At 41.6% G+C, this 19,460-nt stretch overlaps 1 protein-coding gene across 1 annotated transcript in view; it reads right to left on the bottom strand.

Annotated features, from left to right (window-relative positions):
- Positions 1 to 19,460, bottom strand: part of STAC (SH3 and cysteine rich domain) — a 247,224-nt gene that overhangs the window by 162,576 nt on the left and 65,188 nt on the right. The window contains exon 2 of the mRNA XM_087713018.1: positions 10,794 to 11,067. Coding sequence (XP_087569144.1) covers positions 10,794 to 11,067 — 274 coding nt within the window. The remainder of the gene's footprint in view (positions 1 to 10,793; positions 11,068 to 19,460) is intronic.

The raw sequence follows: 19,460 nt of genomic DNA, 5'->3' as shown, positions 1-19,460 counted from the left end.
TCCAGCCCGTGGTTCCCACGTCCAGCCTCGCTGCTCCTGTTGTTACTAGGCAACAGACACGCTCAAAGGTGGAAGTGTCTCAAGATTTTCTGTCTGATCTCAAAAAGGCCCTTCCCCAGGATGACTGGTTCCTGCAGCATCAAAGTGAATGCACAATGAGAGATGATTTGCCATGGATTGGAGAGAAACTTTAAGTCCCCGCCTCTCTTCGTCTCGTTGTTCTCCAATGGGCTCATGATTCCGAATTAGCGGGGCACTTTGGATTTGTGAAGATGCTGCATTTGGTGAAACGGCAGTTTTGGTGGCCCTCTTTGAAGAAGGACATTGAACTTTATGTTGCCAGCTGTCTGGTCTGTGCGGCCGCTAAACGCCCGCCGGGGAAACCGCAGGGTTTACTCCAGACTGTAGCTCGCCCTGTCACCCCCTGGAAGGAGGTTTCTATGGACTTCATTGTCGAACTTCCTGAGAGCCAGGGGCACACTGTCATATGGGTGGTTACTGACTTATTTTCCAAACAAGTTCATTTTATACCTTGCCCTAAGATTCCTTCTGCAAAGGCACTTGCTAAACTCTTCATTTCTCACGTTTACCAGTTGCATGGCGTGCCTGATCGCATCATTTCTGATAGAGGTGTACAATTCACTTCTGTTTTCTGGAAGGAATTTCTTAAGCGCATTGGCTCCACCCAGGGTCTAAGCTCCGCCCACCACCCTCAGACTAATGGGGCTTGTGAGAGGACTAATTCTGTTCTAGAACAATATATACATTGTTTCATCAATTACCAGCAAGATGATTGGGTGGACTTGTTGCCGCATGCAGAAGTGGCTTATAATAATTCCGTACATAGAAGCACTGGATTCACTCCTTTTCGAGTTGTCTCTGGCCAAGACTTTGTTCCTATTCCCGAAGCTCCTCTTGAACAGCCACAGATTTCGTCCATCTCCGAATGGAGTGAGCAGTTGAGGCATATTTGGCCTTTGGCACTTTGCACTTTGGATGCTGCGCATCGTGCGCATAAGAAACAGGCTGATAAGAAACATGTGCAACCTTATCAGTACAAGGTGGGTGACCAAGTGTATTTATCCACAAAGTTCCTTCAAAGTACGCAAAAGTCTAAGAAGTTGGGGCCTAAGTACGTGGGCCCATTTCCCATAATCAAGGTCATCAATCCTGTTTCGGTTCGCTTGCAGCTACCCAAGCACCTCAACCGTGTTTATCCAGTTTTCCACATTAATCTCATTAAACTTGTTCGTTTCTCGTCTTTACGTCCACCAGTGGACCCGCCACCTGCCCCCCTATTGATTGATGGTGAACAGCATTTTGAGGTCCGGGAAATATTGGACTCTCGGCGGAGGCAGAATCGGATTCAGTACCTAGTGGCTTGGAAGCATTTTCCTCCGTGTCATGCCGAGTGGATGGACAAGTCCCACCTCCGCACTCCCCAGCTACTCCGCCAGTTCTATTCTACTTATCCTGACAAACCCTGATTGACTCTCCTTCCTGACTTTCTCTTCCCCCCCCTTCTTTCTTTTTCTGTTTTTTGTTGTTCATCTGTTTGTTTGTGTTTTGTCGTTTTCCAGGCCTGACCGCCTTTTTCCAGAGGACGGCCGGATGTCAGCCTCTGCTTTGCTGCTGCTTCGGCTGCCATTGAAATGGGAAGGGGGGGCATGGTATTTGGGAGGGGATTACTAATTGTGATGGAGGAAGATTCTGGAGTTCTGCTGCCTGTCTGACTGTGCATGCGGAGGAGGTTCCCGCCAAGGCCAACGGCACCGACATTCCATCTTGGTGATGCCTTTCGAAGTTATCTCACACCTGACACTTGGGAGAATTACGATTGGACTGCAACTGGGATGCCAAGGGGTGGGGAATGGGTTATTCTATATATCACTTGCTTTCGCGCCTAAATAATCAGTCTTCGCTTTGCTACACTTCTAATCATTTATAATTAGTAAAAGTACACTTGATTTCTATCAATGGACTCTCGTGGTTTTCTTTCCTAATTATTCAATGAAGGAGTGCTGACAAAAACATTTTATGACAAAATTATCATAAAACAGTTTATGACATAATTGACATAATACAAAATGCCATAAAATGTTTCCTGTGCTATGTAGCTCAATATGGGCTATTCTACATCTTTGAATGTATCCCAACTTTTCCAGTGAAGTCAATACATTAGAAGTTCTGTTATTGTTGAAAGCATTGAGAAATCTGATTAAGAAATATCTCTGAAAGAATGACCCTATGGGGCTTTGGTTGTCTAGTAATAAATAAAAGTCCACTGGCTAGCTTTATAATACATGCTAAGCTACAAACCATAATGTACAACCTACAATAACCGGCATCACACAGCACACAGAGGCAAATCCTAAGTAACGACATATTTATTTATTTATTTATTTATTTATTTATTTATTTATTTAGTTAGTTAGTTAGTTAGTTAGTTAGTTAGTTAGTTAGTTAGTTAGTTAGTTAGTTAGTTAGTTAGTTAGTTTGTATGCCGCCCACTCCCGAGAGACTCAGGGTCCGGATCTCAACAGGGAGATCATTCCATAGGGCCGGAGCAGCAACAGAGAAGGCCCTCCCCCGGGGAGTCGCCAGCCGACATTGACCGGCAGATGGAATCCGTAGGAGGCCTAGTCTGTGCGATCTTATAGGCCTCTGGGAGGTAATTGGCAGGAGGCGGTCTCTCAAGTAGCCAGGTCCGATACCATGTAGGGCTTTAAAAGTAATGACTAGCTTTTCCCAGAAGGGTTGTCCTTCCTCTGGCAAGGCCAGAGGTTTTGGATTGAATCATTGCAAGATGCACAAGACTTTATGGAAAGTCAGTTGAAAGGGGGAACTCAGAGTAACGATGGAGAATTGGATAACAAGAGCTGAGGAGAGGAGCGAAAGAATAGTGTTCCGGGAGACGAGAAAGGGGGAAATGAGAATCAAAATAGAGATGAGAGACCGCAGAAGAGGCAGACAACAAAATCCAAAGCCTTACACAAATAAACATGGCAGATGAACTCCGCTTAATTTCTTTAAACATAAATAGTTTGAATTCACTAAGAAAGAGAAATAAAATATTGAATGCTTTACGGAAAAAGAATTGTGATCTGACATGCCTGCAAGAAGTACATATAGTGAATCACCAGCAAAATGTGTTGTATACCCCCGGCTGGGTATAATGCATACAAGTTTAGCAGATGAAAAGGAAAGGGGCATTGTGCTGTATATTAAAGATCATATCGATTCTAAATTGGTGTATACTGATGGGGAGGGGAGACTTTTAATGGTTGAATTGAAATTTGGTCGACATAAAATTTTGCTGGTGGTCATATATGCACCGAACGACAATCAAAGTATCTTTTTTAGAAAGTTGCATCAAAAAACTGCAGAGTTAGATTATGACCACATATGTGTGGTGGGTGATTATAACGCTGTGGCAGGTAGGACAATGGACTATAACCCAGGAAACATCCAAAAGTGGGGGGGTTAAGAGAAAGGAGGAGAGCTCTCCCCAAAACTTTTGAAGACATGAAGGAGGAATATGAATTAAAGGATGTATGGCATGAACTCCACCCACAGAAACAACCATTTACTTTCTTTTCACATAGACATCAATCCTGTTCTAGGATCGACATGGCTTGGTTGTCACCAGAAATTGGGGATCTGATTAAGGAAGCAGCAATCGAGATTAATACCTGGGCTGATCATAATCCATTCTTATTGGTGTGGAAAGGAGTAAGGCAGGGGAGGAAGAGAAGGTGGATGATGAATACAGAGATAGTGAAAGAACAAGAATTTCAACAAATGTTTAAAAGGGAAATGAGGTCTTTTTTTTTGAAGAAAATAGGAAGGGAGTAACCCCACAAATACTTTGGGATATGGCCAAGGCTTATATGAGAGGCCTAGGTATTAAATATACAATAGGCACTCAGAGGAAAAAATTAGAAGAGAGGGCAAAATGGGTAGCCAAATTGGAGGTGGTGGAAAAAGCCTTGCAACAGGACCCACTAGATGATAAGAAAAAAGAAGAAATGGCTAGAATTAAGCATGGGATATCTCTTCTAGACCAGGAGGATGTTGCTCGGAAACTTAGGGGATTAAGCAAAACTTTTTTGAGCATGCTAACAAACCGGGTCGTTGGCTCTCTTATAGACTTCGGAAAGAAAGAGAGAGCAGACGTATAGCTCAACTGCAGAATAGTAAAGGGGAATTAGTAGAAACCAAGGGGGAGAAACAGGAAATTATTCAAGGTTTTTTTCAGCAACTATATAGTAGGGAAGAAACTTCTGAGGACCAAATTAGATAATGCAAATCTACCCAAGATCTCAAATGAAGCGAAAGGGGTACTAAACCAAAAGATAACAATAGATGAATTAGAAAAGGCAGTCAAAAAAATGGAAAACAACAAAACTCCTGGGATGGATGGTTTGCCAGTTGAAATCTATAAAACTTTTTTGGAAATCTTAGGACAAGAGATGATAGTAATATTTAATGCTGTCTTGACGGATTCTATCGCAGCGGAATCGTGGGCTGAGGCCTATATAACCCTTTTGCCTAAAGCTGGAGCTGACCGTACCCAAATTAAAAACTATAGGCCCATTTCACTTTTGAATGTGGATTATAAAATCTTTGCAGCTATACTGGCAGATAGGACTTAAATTCTTCCTTAGTAAATTTATACACCCTGATTAGAACGGCTTCCTGCCATCAAGGCAATTGAAAGATAATGTTAGAATTATTTTGGATGCCTTAGAATATTATGAAGCCCGGCCGGATAAACAAGTGGCCTTTATGTTTCTCGATGCACAAAAGGCTTTTGATCAGGTAAATTGGAAGTTTATGTTGTCACAATTAGAAAATATGAAGTTTGGAGAAAACTTGTTAAATGCAGTTCGGGCAATTTATGTACAACAAACTGCGACATTATTGGTAAATGGAGAAGAGGTGGGCAATATTGAGATTGGTAAAGGCACAAGACAAGGATGCCCACTATCCCCCCTACTGTTTATCCTTACATTAGAACCCCTTCTTAGAATAGTGAGGAGTGATATACAAATTAAAGGGTTACGAGCTAAAGCTCAGGAATTCAAGGTCCAGGCTTTTACTGACGACCTTGTTTTTATTCTGGAGAATCCTATGGCTTCTGGGATACAACTTCTACGTAAAATAGAGGAGTACGGTATGATAGCGGGGCTACGTATAAATAAAGAGAAGACAAAACTGTTAATTAAGAATATGACTTTGAACCAGAAAAGGGAAATACAAAGCCTGCTAGGGATTAACACGGCCCATAAAATACAATACTTGGAAATTTGGCACACGGAGAGATGTTCCTCTATCAAAGTAGATAACTATATGAAATTACTACAACAGGTATCTAAGGACATGACTAATTGGAGTGGTAAACAACTATCTTTGATGGGCAGGATTGCGACAGTTAAGACACATGTACTACCGAAATTTTTGTTTTTGTTTCAAACGGCACCAACTAAATTGGACAATTTTTTTTTAAATCCTTGGAGACAATAGTGGCTCGATTTATATGGCAAGGCAAGAAAGCACAAATCAAAGCCCAAATGTTGCAAAAATGTAAAGAACTGGGAGGCTTTGGAGTACCCAACTGGGAAGCATATTATAATGCAGCAATTATGACATGGGTGAAGGATTGGATGACGTTGAGTAGAAGACGCCTATTGGCTATAGAGGAACACGACCTCCCCCAGGGATGGCATGCCTCCCTCTGGCAAGAAAGAAATACCCCCCATAGGTACTTCATGGGACATTATATTCGGAAGATTTTGATGGGGGTGTGGGAAAAGATGAGGAAAAAATACTATCTTAGGGTTCTGTGCTGGTTGGCATCATTAGAGGCCTTAACACATCCCAGTGTATTTAATTGGACAAGAAACATAACATATAGGTTATGTTATATAGGTTATAAAGACATTATGACAGAAGATGGCAACATGAAAACAAAGATGGAATTAGAGCAGCAGGGCAAGAATCTGGAATGGTGGGAATATCTACAGATTAGAAATAGGTTTAAAAGCGATAAGGTACGGTTTGGGATCTACCCAAACCCTCAGGGGCTAGATAAGATTTTGTTTGGTAGAGATAAGAAAATGTTATCGAAGATTTATCCGTTTTTGACCTGTCAAGATGCTAAAGAAAAGATGGATAAAAGCCTTCTAATAACATGGGAGAGAAACTTTGGTTATGAGATTGAAATGGGCAAATGGTGGGATCTATGGAGTAAGACTATTAAACTTACAATATCTACAGCATTTAAAGAAAACATATACAAGATGGCTTACAGATGGCACCTCCCCCCCAATGAGGTTAGCCAAAATGTTTCCTGGGTTATCTCCACTGTGTTGGAAATGTGGAAGAAGGGATGGCACATTCTACCATATTTGGTGGTCTTGTACTGAGGCCACGAAATACTGGAGAAGGATTCAAAAATGGCTGAAAGAGGTTACTGGGGCAAGTATGGAATGGAAACCCGAGAATTTTTTACTAAGCATACAACCAGAAAACATGAGTAAATATATATGGTATTTGAGCCTACATATAATTGTGGCTGCAAGAATAACCTATATTTATTTATCTATCAGCATAAATATAACAAATATATATATACATACATACATACATACATACATACATACATACATACATACATATATATAGAGAGAGTAACGACTAGCACCTTGAAGCGTGTCCGGAGACCAATGGGAAGCCAGTGCAGCTCGCAGAGGATAGGTGTAACGTGGGTGTACTTAGGTACACCCACTATCGCTCGCGCGGCTGCATTCTGGACTAACTGGAGTCTTCGAACACTTTTCAGGGGCAGCCCCATGTAGAGCGCATTACATTAATCCAGTCTTGAGGTGACAAGGGCGTGAGTGATCATCCGAAGGGCCTCCCGGTCCAGATAGGGTCGCAATTGGTGCACCAGGTGAACCTGGGCGAAGGCCCCCCTGGTCACAGCCGACAAGTGGTGTTCTAGCGTCAACTGCAGGTCCAGGAGGACTCCCAAATTGCGAACCCTCTCTGAGGGGCGTATAATTTCACCCCCCAGGTTGAGAGATGGAATAGCTGGACCATCCTTGGGAGGGAGCATCAATAGCCACTCAGTCTTGTCGGGATTGAGTGCAAGCTTGTTCGTTCCCATCTAGACCCTAACAGCCTCCAAGCACTGGAACATCACGTCTACCGCTTCACTGAGTTGGCACGGGGCGGACAGATACAATTGGGCATCGTCCGCCTATTGGTGGTATTTAATCCCATGCCAATGTATGATCTCACCCAGCGGCTTCATGTAGATGTTAAATAGGAGGGGGGACAGGACCGAATCCTGCGGCACCCCATAATTGAGGGGCCTAGGGATCAATCTCTGCCCTCCGACCAACACTGACTGCGACCTGTCCGAGAGGTAGGAGGAGAACCACCGATGAACGGTGCCTCCCACTCCCACTTCTTGCAACCGTCACAGAAGGATACCATGGTCGATGGTATTGAAGGCAGCTGAGAGGTCAAGAAGCACAAGGATAGAGGAGTGACCCCTATCCCTGGCTCGCCAGAGATCATTGATCAGCACAACCAAAGCAGTTTCCGTGCTGTAGCCAGGCCTGAAACCCAACTGAAAGGAATCCAGATAATCAGTTTCATCCAAGGTCCGTCGGAGTTGAAAGGCCACCAATTTCTCAACAACCTTCCCTACAAAGGGGAGGTTGGAGACTGGACGATAGTTGCTCAAAATGGCTGGGTCCAGAAAAGATTTCTTCAGGAGGGGTCTCACCACCGTATCCTTTAGGAGGTGCGGGAAGGATCCCTCCCGAAGAGTGGTGTTAACTATTGTCTGGAGCCAGCCACGTGTCACCGAGACCAGCCAGGAGGGGCACGGGTCCAGTATACAGGTGGAGGCACTCACCGCTCTCATGGCCTTGTCCACTTCCTCAGGAGCGACAAGTTGAAACTCGCTCCATCAAATCCACTCAAGACCTTTCCCTGGTACCTCGGCTGGTACTGTGTGATTGGAGTCCAGATCTGTCTGAATCCAAGCAACTTTATCCGTTAGAAACTGAACAAATTCCTCAGCTCTACCCAGGATGGAGCGGGCTAGAGCAGAGAAATGCGCACATTTCGCCGCCCGTATTGCCACGAGATAGGTCCTGATATAGGCTCTCATCAGTGCTCGGTCAGATTCAGAGTTACTAGCCATCCAGCGGCGCTCTAGGCATTTCTTTTGGTGCTTCATCTCCCGGAGTTCCTCGGTAAACCAAGGAGCCCTCCTGGATCCACTACCTGGATCCTCGGAGAGGCCATAAAGGCGCAATCCAGTCTAGAGCCCCCGCCACCGCTGTGTTCCAAGCAGCAACTAAGGACTCTACCGGACTGTGGACGAGAGCGACAGGTATTTCTCCAAGCGCTGTCTGAAATCCCATAGGGTCCATCAGGCCTCTGGGGCAGAACCACCTAATCGGTTCCCCCTCCCTACAGTGGGGGATTGGTTTCCGAAAGTCAAGCCTCAATAGGAAGTGATCAGACCATGACAAGGGCAAGATCTTAATGCCCTTCAAATCTAGATCATGTCTCCACTGCTCCGAGAGAAATACGAGGTCAAGCATGTGACCCACTGAGTGAGTTGGATCCCAAATTATTTGGGTCAAGACCATGGCTGTCATGGAAGCCATGAACTCCTGCACCCCTCAGAGTGTTCACCAAGTGAAGGCAGGTTGAAATCCCCCAGTACCATAAGCCTGGGGAACTCAACTGCCAGCTCGGCTACTGACTCGAGGAACGAGGGGAGGGCTGTTGGGAGGTAGGTATGTTAACAACAAGTCCACTTGATCCTCAAGGTCCAACTTCACCAACAGGGACTCATACCCGACAAGCTCCAGAGCAGGGATCCTACGAGGAACCAATGACCTTTGGATGATGATGGCCACTCCCCCGCCCCTTTTTCTGGGGTCACAGCTGATGGAGCACCTGAAACCCTTCTGGGCACATTTCAGTGAGGGGGACTCCTCCCTCCAGGCCCAGCTAGGTTTCAGTAATACATGCCAGGTCTGCCCCCTCGTCTAATATTAGGTCCCGGACGAGGGGAGCTTTGTGAACCACAGACCTGGCATTTAGCAACAACAGCCTGAGACCAGGGCCCTGACAACTCTCGCCATACATGTATTTACATACATATATACATACATGCAAATACATACATACAAATACACATTCCTTTTTAAAATTTTAATTAACTGATTTTCTGTATTCTACTTACTGTCTATAACCAAATAAAGATTTGTTTATTTGATTGATTGATTGATTGATTGATTGATTGTTATGTGTGAAAGATGCCTTCAATCTTCAAGTCCACGAATTGCCCTTGGTATCCCTGTTATTTTTTAGGATTTTAAAGTAATAATCACCAAGAGTATGTGGTATAGCCCTCTTCTTAACCTTCAAACAATGTTCCCAAGGAGGAAAGAGTCATGCTGAAGCAGAGCAAAGGCTGTCAAGCTCAGAAATGAATAGTTGATAAAAGGCAGAAAATAAAATAAGACCTGAAGGAATATTTGAGTTCCCAACATATAAAGGCTGATACAGTATTTACAATATCTAGTTGCACATCTGCCATTGCTTTCCATGTTGTAGTATGAGAAACTAACTAACTGCATTTTTGAAAATTAAATCCAAAATGTAAAATGCAAAAATAAAATGACTAATCCAAGTGGGGTCAGGAGGTTATTCATTGACAACATATTTTCTTTTTTATCTGTTCATTTTTGAATACTTTTGAATAGATTTGTGCTCATGCTGAATTTGCTAATTCATCTGAATTCATGCTTTTAAGGCTCTCTGCGTTTGACACAGATGAGAGACCTAGCATGCAAATAATGTGTAGAAAATTAAAATGTTTTCCATCTAAGTCACTATAGGAAATAAAGTTCAAGAATAGCATGGCTAATTAATAAATCAATCCATGTTTAAAGCATAGGTAATTAGATTTAGGTGTGCAATATAATGGAGATTTCTACTGATAGTTGTTCATCAATATTTATCACTTTCTTAGCTTATTGCTGGCTAGTATTTAAGCATGTTTTCCTCATCATGACTATATCTCCTTTGCTGCTGATATACTGAAATCTGGAAAGTTAACTCTAGATTCTAGAAAGTTGGTTCTTAGAATTTCTAAATACAGGTAATCCTCAACTTACAACAGTTCATTTAGTGGCCATTCAAAGTTACAACATCACTGAAAAAAGTGACATGACCATTTTTCATACTTATGACCATTGCAGCATCCCCATTGTTATGTGATCAAAATTCAGACACTTGTCAACTGGTTCATATTTATGACCTTTGCAGTGTCCTGGTTCATGTGACCTCCTTTTTGAGATCTTATGAGAAGCAAAGTCAATGGGGAAGCCAGATTCACTTAAGAATCATACTACTATCTTAACAACTGCAGTGATTCACTTAACAACTATGTAAAGAAAGGTCGTAAAATGGAACAAAACTCACTTAACAAATGTCTGACTTAGCAACATAAATGTTGTGCTCAATTGTGGTCATAAGTTGGGGATTACCTGTATAGAAGTTATGATTAGTTTCTCATAAACAGTGATTCCCAGAATCACTTTTTATATACAAAAACATAAAAATATTCCAATTTTTCCATGCAATTTGAATATATTAAATAAATGCAAAACTAAGTTCCCTAGAAAGGTTACTTTATAAAGTAACAAAAACAAAACAAACAAAAAACAAAAAATAAAACACAAATTCTTTCTTACCAACAATCATATGGTTGCAGACATCACAGAATGTGGGTTTTTTGAAAATGTGTTCCTGAAAAATGTGAATCTTGTCGTCTGGTTGGAGATGAGTTTTGGTTGGAGTGGAGTTTTGACTTTCCAAATTAGGGAGCTGTTCCCTTTTAGAGGTGATTTCTGATAGCAAATCTACTTGCAACTTTGTGCCACAATTTGTTTGTTGAAAAAAGTTGTCTGCACTTTTACTCCTCAAACTTTTGGTCTTGAAAGAAAGTGATCGTTTCAATTTCTGGAGCTGAAAAAAAAATTAACAATAGCATTTTTTCCAAAAGGAAGAATTCAGAATACAAGGCATGTAACCATTATATGCAATTTCCATTCATATTTAGTGTTCTGGCAATTTCAAGTAACTAGAATTCTAATACAGCCAGGAGACCTTCAATAACAATCACAAACCAGCAATAGAGCCAATCTTGCTTATTTGTTTATTTTTTTAAATATGAGCTTTCAGATGCCATAACATGTTAATACAAGCCATAAAATGCCATAAAATGTTAATGCAGTTAAAGTAAATTAGAGACCTTTATATACTTTCAAAGCCTATTCTAACCAACATGCTATTTATACAATTATATATCAGCATCTCATTTATCACTAAGACGTAGGCAAATCTGCCTGGCTTCAAATTCTGCAGGACCTTGGCTAGTTAACCTCATTCGTTTCCACACTTAATTAATATGGAAATACTGCTGCTAATTTGTTCATGGGTAACAGTGGGATAGCAGCAAAAGCCCTGCTGTAGTTCTAGCTGTGCTGAAATTCTGAGGGTGCCAGCCTTCTCCCAGACTTGTTTGTTCTTGCATGGGATAGCTGCCAGTTCAAATACTTGACCTCAAAGTAGGTGGGAGGGGAGGAATACTGGGGGAAATGGGTCACAGAGGTAGTAGAACACTGTGCCTAGCAAGGGGAAAAAGAGCACAAGAGGAGGCTTCTTCTAATTTGCTCTGGGTCAAAAAAGGAAGCAGTAATACTGCTGGCAATGTAAGAGGGCATCAAACTTATCTAGTTTAGACCACTCACAGACAAATAGGCATTTGAGGCATCACTATTTCAAAACTTTCAAATCATTTTCTTCAGTCAAATCTGCAATGGTCACCTGCATATTTGCCACATTGGATTGAAGCACATTCAATTAGTACACAGACTTCAGGGGCTTGTGAGCTATACTCAGTCTTTAGATAGTGTGCAGAGGACTGCACTCCAAAATTGAATGGGACTAACACTAATTTAATTGAAATTAATGTAATTAAATATAGCTTCTGCATTTACTTTCAATATAGCATCTCCTTTCTATTTCTTTAAATGTTACTATTTTTGGCTATTTTTGGAAGGGCTTTGAAGAACCAAACATCCTGAAGGATGCATGCAGACTTAAAGTTTCAGATTTGCACCCAATATACAAGAGGCTATAATGAAATGCCTATAAGATTTCCTTCCTGCTAATTCAGTGCTACTACTTGGCTAAACTCTTATATTCCCCCAATTCAAAATGATTGTCATTATATAAACTTTCCACAAATAAAGTTTTTTTCACATTAAAAATTCAAATTTCTAACTATACTTTCTGAGTGTCTCAGGTGTTCCATTATGTTTTCTAAGAATATAGTAGAGGTTTGTGGAGGAAATCACAGAGTCAGGTATGCAGTACAATATTACCAGAAAAAAGCTATGCAAGATTAGGTTAACAACTCTTAATGCCTTTTTGGCGATGTTATTACAGTGGGCTCTGGCACTTAGATCATTAGATATGAGTACTCCAAAGTCCTTGATAGAGTGAGAGTCATCTACAAGGTTATGTCCACCCAGTTTGTATTTTGTGTTTTAATTTTTTTTGCCAATGTGTAAGACAGAGCATTTGTTGGTTGAGATTTGAACTTGCCAATTATTTGACCATTCTGAAACATAGTCAAGGTCTTTTTGAAGGGTAGCTGCATTGTCGGTGGTGTTAAATAGTTTTACATCATCAGCGAAGAGAACACAGTTTTTGTAATATGATCACAAAGGTCATTTATGTAAAGCAGTGGTCCCCAACCTTTTTATCGCCATGGACCGGTCAACATTTGATAATTTTACTGTGGCCCGCTGAGGGGGGGATGTTGATTGTTTATATTTTAGATTGTTTTGATTTAATAATTTTAATTTAATTGTATTTAAACATGCATTCAAAATAAAATACAGTTACAGGCTGCTGAAGCTGCTGACAGCCCCTAAATATAAGCACTGGAGAGAAGCATGTCGTGTTGGTGAGAGTTTTTAAACCTTTTTTTCTATTGGAAAGACAACACCCTAAATTTGGAAATCCAATTTAAAATAAGGCTGATTAGTGAGAAAAGTGTCAGATATAAGTTTGCCAATTGAAGGGTTCCCCCCCCCCCTTTTTATCTCCGGAAGCTGGGCCGGACTTTTATTAAAATGTGGATTGGCTTTCTGTGTTTTTCTTTTTCTCTCTGATACTCTTAATTTTGGACCTTGTGGGGACATTGAATTTAAATCTAAAATGTATTGAAGATTTCTTCTTTTTTTTTAGCCTGCTCTTTGGTACTTTTTCTTATTTTCTAAGAAAAAGTTTAAATGGAAGTTTTAAGTATCGAGACTTGATACAAGCTAACACAAGCCAACGCAGTCTAGTGGACTTGAAACATTGTTACCAGAAGCTTCCCTTGTAAACCATTTGATTAAGAGTGGAAGAGCAGGCTTTGTTTACTTAGCTGGAGTCTTTCAGTATCTGGAAACCTACTTTAGACTAAATAATAAGCAGCAAGGGAAGCTAAGAATGACCTTGGAAAGACTTTTATCTTAGGGGGGGGGGGAAGACTGAATTTATTTGTTCTAGCTTGTTTTTATACTACTTTTATATTATCTTGCTGGGGAGATATTGATTTTTTTATTCCCCTTGACTTTTTGACTCCCCCCTCCCTTTTTTGTGGCTTGAAGTATCTTTGTTTTTTGCTTTTTACTTTATTTTTTATTTTTGCACTTTTGTCCTTTCGAAGATATTTGGACATCAATGGATGGCTTGCCTTAAATTTTGTGTAAATTGGACTGAAGAGTTTCTTTTCTTTTCTTTTTTTCCCTCTTCCTCTCTCTTCTCTTTTTTATTCCTTTACTTCTCTCCTTAAGTGAGATTCTCACTCTTTCCTCCTCCCTTCTTTTTCTTTCACCCTTCTCTTATTTTATTTATAACCTCTCATCTTCATAAATTGTTGTCTAAACCTCTGTGATATTAACTGCACTAGAATATAAAGGGGAAAAAACTTAGAACATGAGTAGAAAAGTACACCTGCGGGAAGTCAGAGGTCAATACAGTCAATGCTGCAGCAAGAAAAGGAGAAAGGAGTAAACTTAGAGGCAATCATGCAAGCGATACAGAAATTGCAAGCAGGAGTTGATAGCAAGGATGAAAAGCTAGACACCATTGTAAAGAAGTCTGAGAGTATAGAAAAAAGAATGGAGACAATAGAACAACAAAATCAAAGCATAGTACAAAAAGTTGACAAAATGGAAGGAAAAATGGAAAATATGCACAACTGGATGATGAAATATGACGACAGGATTCAAAAAATTGAAGAAAAAATTCAAGAAGGAGAAAAGAAAGCTGAGAAGTTAGACAGTAGACTGAGCAACATGGAAAGGGAGAGCAGTGGAATATTAAGATGGGAGATGGATAGGTCTGAATTCTTCTTAAGATTTCAAAACATAGAAGAAAGAGGAGAGAACCTAGCACAGATAATATCCGAGATATTGACAAATGTATTAGAGATATTTCAGGAGAAGATGATGGATGGCATAGATGAAGCGTTCCGAGTACATACAAGATATGCAAAGAGAAATGCTCTTCCAAGGGAAGTCCATGTAAGATTTACCAAGAAAACAATTAAACTACAAATTCTACAGAAAATGAGAGATAGAAAATTAGAATATAAAGGCAAAGAGATTGTAGTTCTCAAACAAATTCCAAGAGAGGTTAGAGAGAGGAGAAGAGAATATCAATTTTTGATTAAAGTTTTGATTTAAAAAGGTGTTAATTACAGATGGCTCATACTGGAAGGTCTACTATTTACATGGTAAGCACAAAGACACAGGATAGATACAATTGATAAAGCAGAAGCTTTCTATGCAGAATATTTCAGAGAAACAGCTGAGAAAACTGAAAAAGATGATTTAGTGACACAACTACGGGAGGCACCTACAACTGAGACTGAAAAAGTAGAAGGAGCTGTAGGTGGAATTGAGAAAGAAGAAGGTGTGGTGGGGGTGGTGTAAGCTACAGAGAACAACGAGAACACAGATCTACTAGAGCTATAAACCCTGTATATAAAGTATAAATATGAAGGAAAGAAAAATGATTACAATCAATATTAATGGACTTAACTCAGCAATTAAAAGAAAGAAAACATTTCATAAATTAGAAAAGTTAAAACTTGACATAATCTGCTTACAAGAAATACATATTCAGAAGAGACATGAACACCTACTAACAACCAAAGCTTGGGAAAATGTTTTCAACACTGGCGAATTGCAAGGAAAGAGGAGTGATCTTCTATATTAAAGATAATATTTCAGCAAAATTAATCTATGCAGATGAAGAGGGAAGAATTTTGATGGTGGAAATTATGGATATCAAAAAAAAAAAAAACCTTCTAATTGGAATCTATGCCCTAATGAAAAACAAGATGAATTTTATAAAAAATTGCATAAAAGAATCTTGGACTTAGACTATGTTGATATTTGTATGATGGGAGATTTCAATGGCATTGTGAACCAGAACATGGATTACAAACACACAAAACAACAAAGCTAAATAGAAAATTGCTTCTGAAATCTTTCTTGCAACGCACAAGAAATTGAGATTGAAACAAGCACTTGGGCGGACCACAATCAATTACAATTAAATGGAAAGGCCAAAGGACAAGATCTAGATGAACATTAAATAATACTATATTGAAAGAAAAAGTCTTTGTACAAAAAATGGAAAAAGAGCTAGCCTTTTTCTTTAAAGAAAATAGGAAAGAAGATGCATCAATGCAGAATCTTTGGGATACAATGAAGGCTGTCACTAGAGGTCTGATAATAGACTATACAAGGAAGAAAAACTTAAAGAAAAGACAAATGCATAAAGCTTTAGATAATGACTACAAAATACTTGAAAGAGAGCTACAGAGATTGCCACAAAAAAAGATGTTAAAATAAAAATGGATATAATTAAACATAAAATGGATCTACTGGAAAAGGAAGAACTGGCACAAAAAATTAGAGATGCTAAACAGAATTACTTTGAAAATGCAAACAAATCAGGTAGATGGCTGGCATATAAGCTGAAAAAAGAGAGAGATGCAAAGAAAATATTCCAATTAAGAATGGAAACACTGAGAAAAAAATTATACAAGATTACTATGCTAAACTCTACGATCAAGAGAAGGTGGAAGAGGGAGGAGTTTAAAAGTATTTACAGGATGCTAATGTTCCCCAGATACTAGATGAAACTAGAACAATGTTGGAAAGTAAAATAACAATGATGGAGCTAACGGAAGCACTTAAAAAACAAAATAATGGAAAAGCCCCAGGTCCGGATGAACTATCTGTGGAATTCTATAAATTATTTGAAGAAATCTTGACTCTCCCACTCTTAGAAGTCATGAATGAAGTGATATCTGAGAGTAAAATATAGAAATCATGGTCAGAAGCACACATTGCATTGCTACCCAAGGAGGAGACTGATTTAACACAAACTAAGAATTATAGACCAATTTCTTTATTAAATTCAGATTATAAGCTATTTGCATCTATACTAGCAGAGAGACTCAAAAATATTTAAATAACTTTATCCATTCAGACCAAAATGGTTTTTTACCCAAGAGACAAATTAAAGACAATATGAGAATGATTTTGAATACTTTGGAATATTATGAGGCTCATCCCAAAAAACAAATGGCTTTGATGTTTCTCAATGCACAGAAGGTCTTTGACAACGTGAATTGGCAATTTATGTTTCTACAATTGGAGCAGATGAACTTTGGTAAGAATTAATTCAAACCATACAAATGGTATATCATAAACAAACAGCAAAGATAATGGTAAATGGAGAATTGACAGATTCTATTGAAATAAAGAGAGGTACAAGATAAGGTTGCCCATTATCCAATAGTTCCAAGCAGCGACCAAGGTCTCCACTGGACTGTGGACGAGAGTATCAGGTATAACACCAAGCGCCGTCTGAAAATCCAGAGGGCCCATTAGGCGCCTGGGGTGGAACCACCTAATCGGTTCCTTCTCCCTACAGTGGGGGATTGGCCTCCGAAAGTCGAGCCTCAGTAGGAAGTGGTCCGACCATGACAGAGGCAGGATCTCAATACCCTTCAAACCAAGATCACGAATCTACTGCTCCGAGAGAAATGCGAGGTCGAGTGTGTGACCCGCTGAGTGAGTCAGACCCCGAATTACTTGGGTCAAGTCCATGGCTGTCATGGTAGCCATGAACTCCTGTGCCCCATCAGAGTGCTCGCAGAACGAAGGCAAATTGAAATCCCCCAGCACCATAAGCCTGGGGAACTCAACTGCCAGCTCGGCTACTGACTCGAGGAGCGAGGGGAGGGCTGTTGTAATGCTGTTGGGAGGCAGGTACATTAACAACAAGCCCACTTGACCCCCAAGGTCCAACTTCACCAGTAAGGACTCACACCCAACAAGCTCCGAAGCAGGGATCCTATGAGGGACTAGAGACCTTCGGATAACAATAGCCACTCCCACACCCCTTCTCTGGGGTCGTGGCTGATGAAGCACCTGAAAACCCTCTGGGCACATCTCAGTGAGGGGGACTCCTCCCTCCGGGCTCAGCCAGGTTTCAGTAATACATTCCAGGTCTGCCCCCTCATCTAAAATTAGGTCCTAGATGAGGGGAGCCTTGTGAACCACAGACCTGGCATTTAGCAACAGCAGCCTGATACCAGGGCCCTGATTACTCATGCCAGCTAGCCTTGGAGTGGAACTAATAGGGCCAGAAGGAGGGATCTCTGAGATGTAGCGAACCCTCCTTCCCCGGTAATGGCTAGCCCTAAAGTTCCCACCATATCTGCCCCTCCCTGTTATGACCGTAATGTTCCGGCCCACTCCTGGGTCCGTGGTCCCCCCATCCCTCCCTCTGGCTACTGCATTTTTTGGCAGGCCCTTTGAATCAAACATCCTAGGCTGGGATTAGGCCCAGGCCCCTCTGACACTTCTGCAGTGCACTCAGTGCAGAGGGTACCCGGTTGTGGTCCCAGCCTATTCAGACACCACACATCCATTCACCCAAGCAATCCCCACGTAGCAATTAAAAACACAAAAATACAACAATAATGGATTAATAAAAAGTGGGGTCATTCATGCAATCATACAATAACACCCATATCACATGCACTCCCCATAAAAGTTAAAAATTGTGCAGCAGTGCAAGAAGTTCATAAAAAGCTTATGCTAATATGGAAGAGGGAGTCCTAGTATTCCTGGTCTTCTCCTCTGCAGGGTCCCGCAGAGAGGGCAAAGTCCAAAAGTCTGGAGCGATAGGGAGTTAATGTCGGTTGGAGGAAGGTGCGGAGCAAGCTCTCCACCCACGTCCTCTTCGTCCACTGCTTAAGTGGGAGTCTCAGCGAAGCCGAGGATGGATTCAAAAGACCCAGCTCGCTCCAAGATGATGGTCCGGAAAACAAAAGCAGGGGCAGAGATGACCGGGAGGCAGAAAGGCTGTGGTTAGTCTCGGGTACAGTAGCGAAAATGGCCAGGGGTTACAGCAGCCAAAGCACAGCCCCCCTGGCAATCCGGATCCAGCTGAAAAGAGACTGCGCCCCCGATGGAAGGGGGTAGAGAGTGGGGGAGGACACCCCTCTCAACAGCTGAGCCATGGTGTTCACAAGCCGGCATCAGCGGGCCAACGGTCCATCAGGCTAGCAACCCCAACCCTACCCCTAGCCCTAACCCTAGCCCTAACCCTAACCCTAGCCTAACCCTAATCCTAGCCCTAACCCTGACCCTACCACTAACCCTAACCCAGACCCTAATCCTAACCCTAACCTAACCCTAACCCTAGCCTTAACCCTCACCCTGACCCTGACCCTAGCCCTCTCCAGCAACAGTTGTAGCAGTCAGGGCAGCAATAGCCGGGTCAGCTCCCCCCCAGGATGAACCTCCAGGCTGCCAAGACCAAAGCGCAACAGCCGCAGCTGGTGTTCTGCTTGATGATGGTCACAGAGGGGGGTCCTCCCCTTCAAAAGCCAGAAGCCGTAATCTCGCCGTCCCAACGTCGTTGCTACCACCAGAGTTAAGTTTAGAAACGCGCCGCATTCAAAACGACGCTGCCATTTTCTGTAGCCGGCATAGGGGATGGGCAGGTCTCTGGAGCACTCAAATGTCCAGGGGTCGCTAAAGCAGTCCCCCTTGCAACGTTCCCCCACTTCCCCACTCTTCTCTCCGAAGTCTAGCAGCCAGGAGTTAGAGTCTTATTGTTAGGCTTATTGACCTAACACTGCCACTGCTGCTTCTGCCGAGTTCAAAAAAGCTGATCTACAGCTGATCTAAAGCCACTCTACAGCTGATCTTCAGAGCCGTCTTGCCACAGACCAGCATAAGGTGGGAAGATTTGGTGCGTTCCAGGTG

This window comes from Thamnophis sirtalis, unplaced genomic scaffold (assembly GCF_051295495.1).
Source record: "Thamnophis sirtalis isolate CommonGarterSnake01/CBP01778 unplaced genomic scaffold, rThaSir2_p1.2 scaffold_4, whole genome shotgun sequence".
Taxonomy (NCBI): Eukaryota; Metazoa; Chordata; class Lepidosauria; order Squamata; family Natricidae; genus Thamnophis; species Thamnophis sirtalis.
Note: the sequence above shows the minus strand (reverse complement) of the source record. Positions and strands in the feature narration are given on the sequence as shown.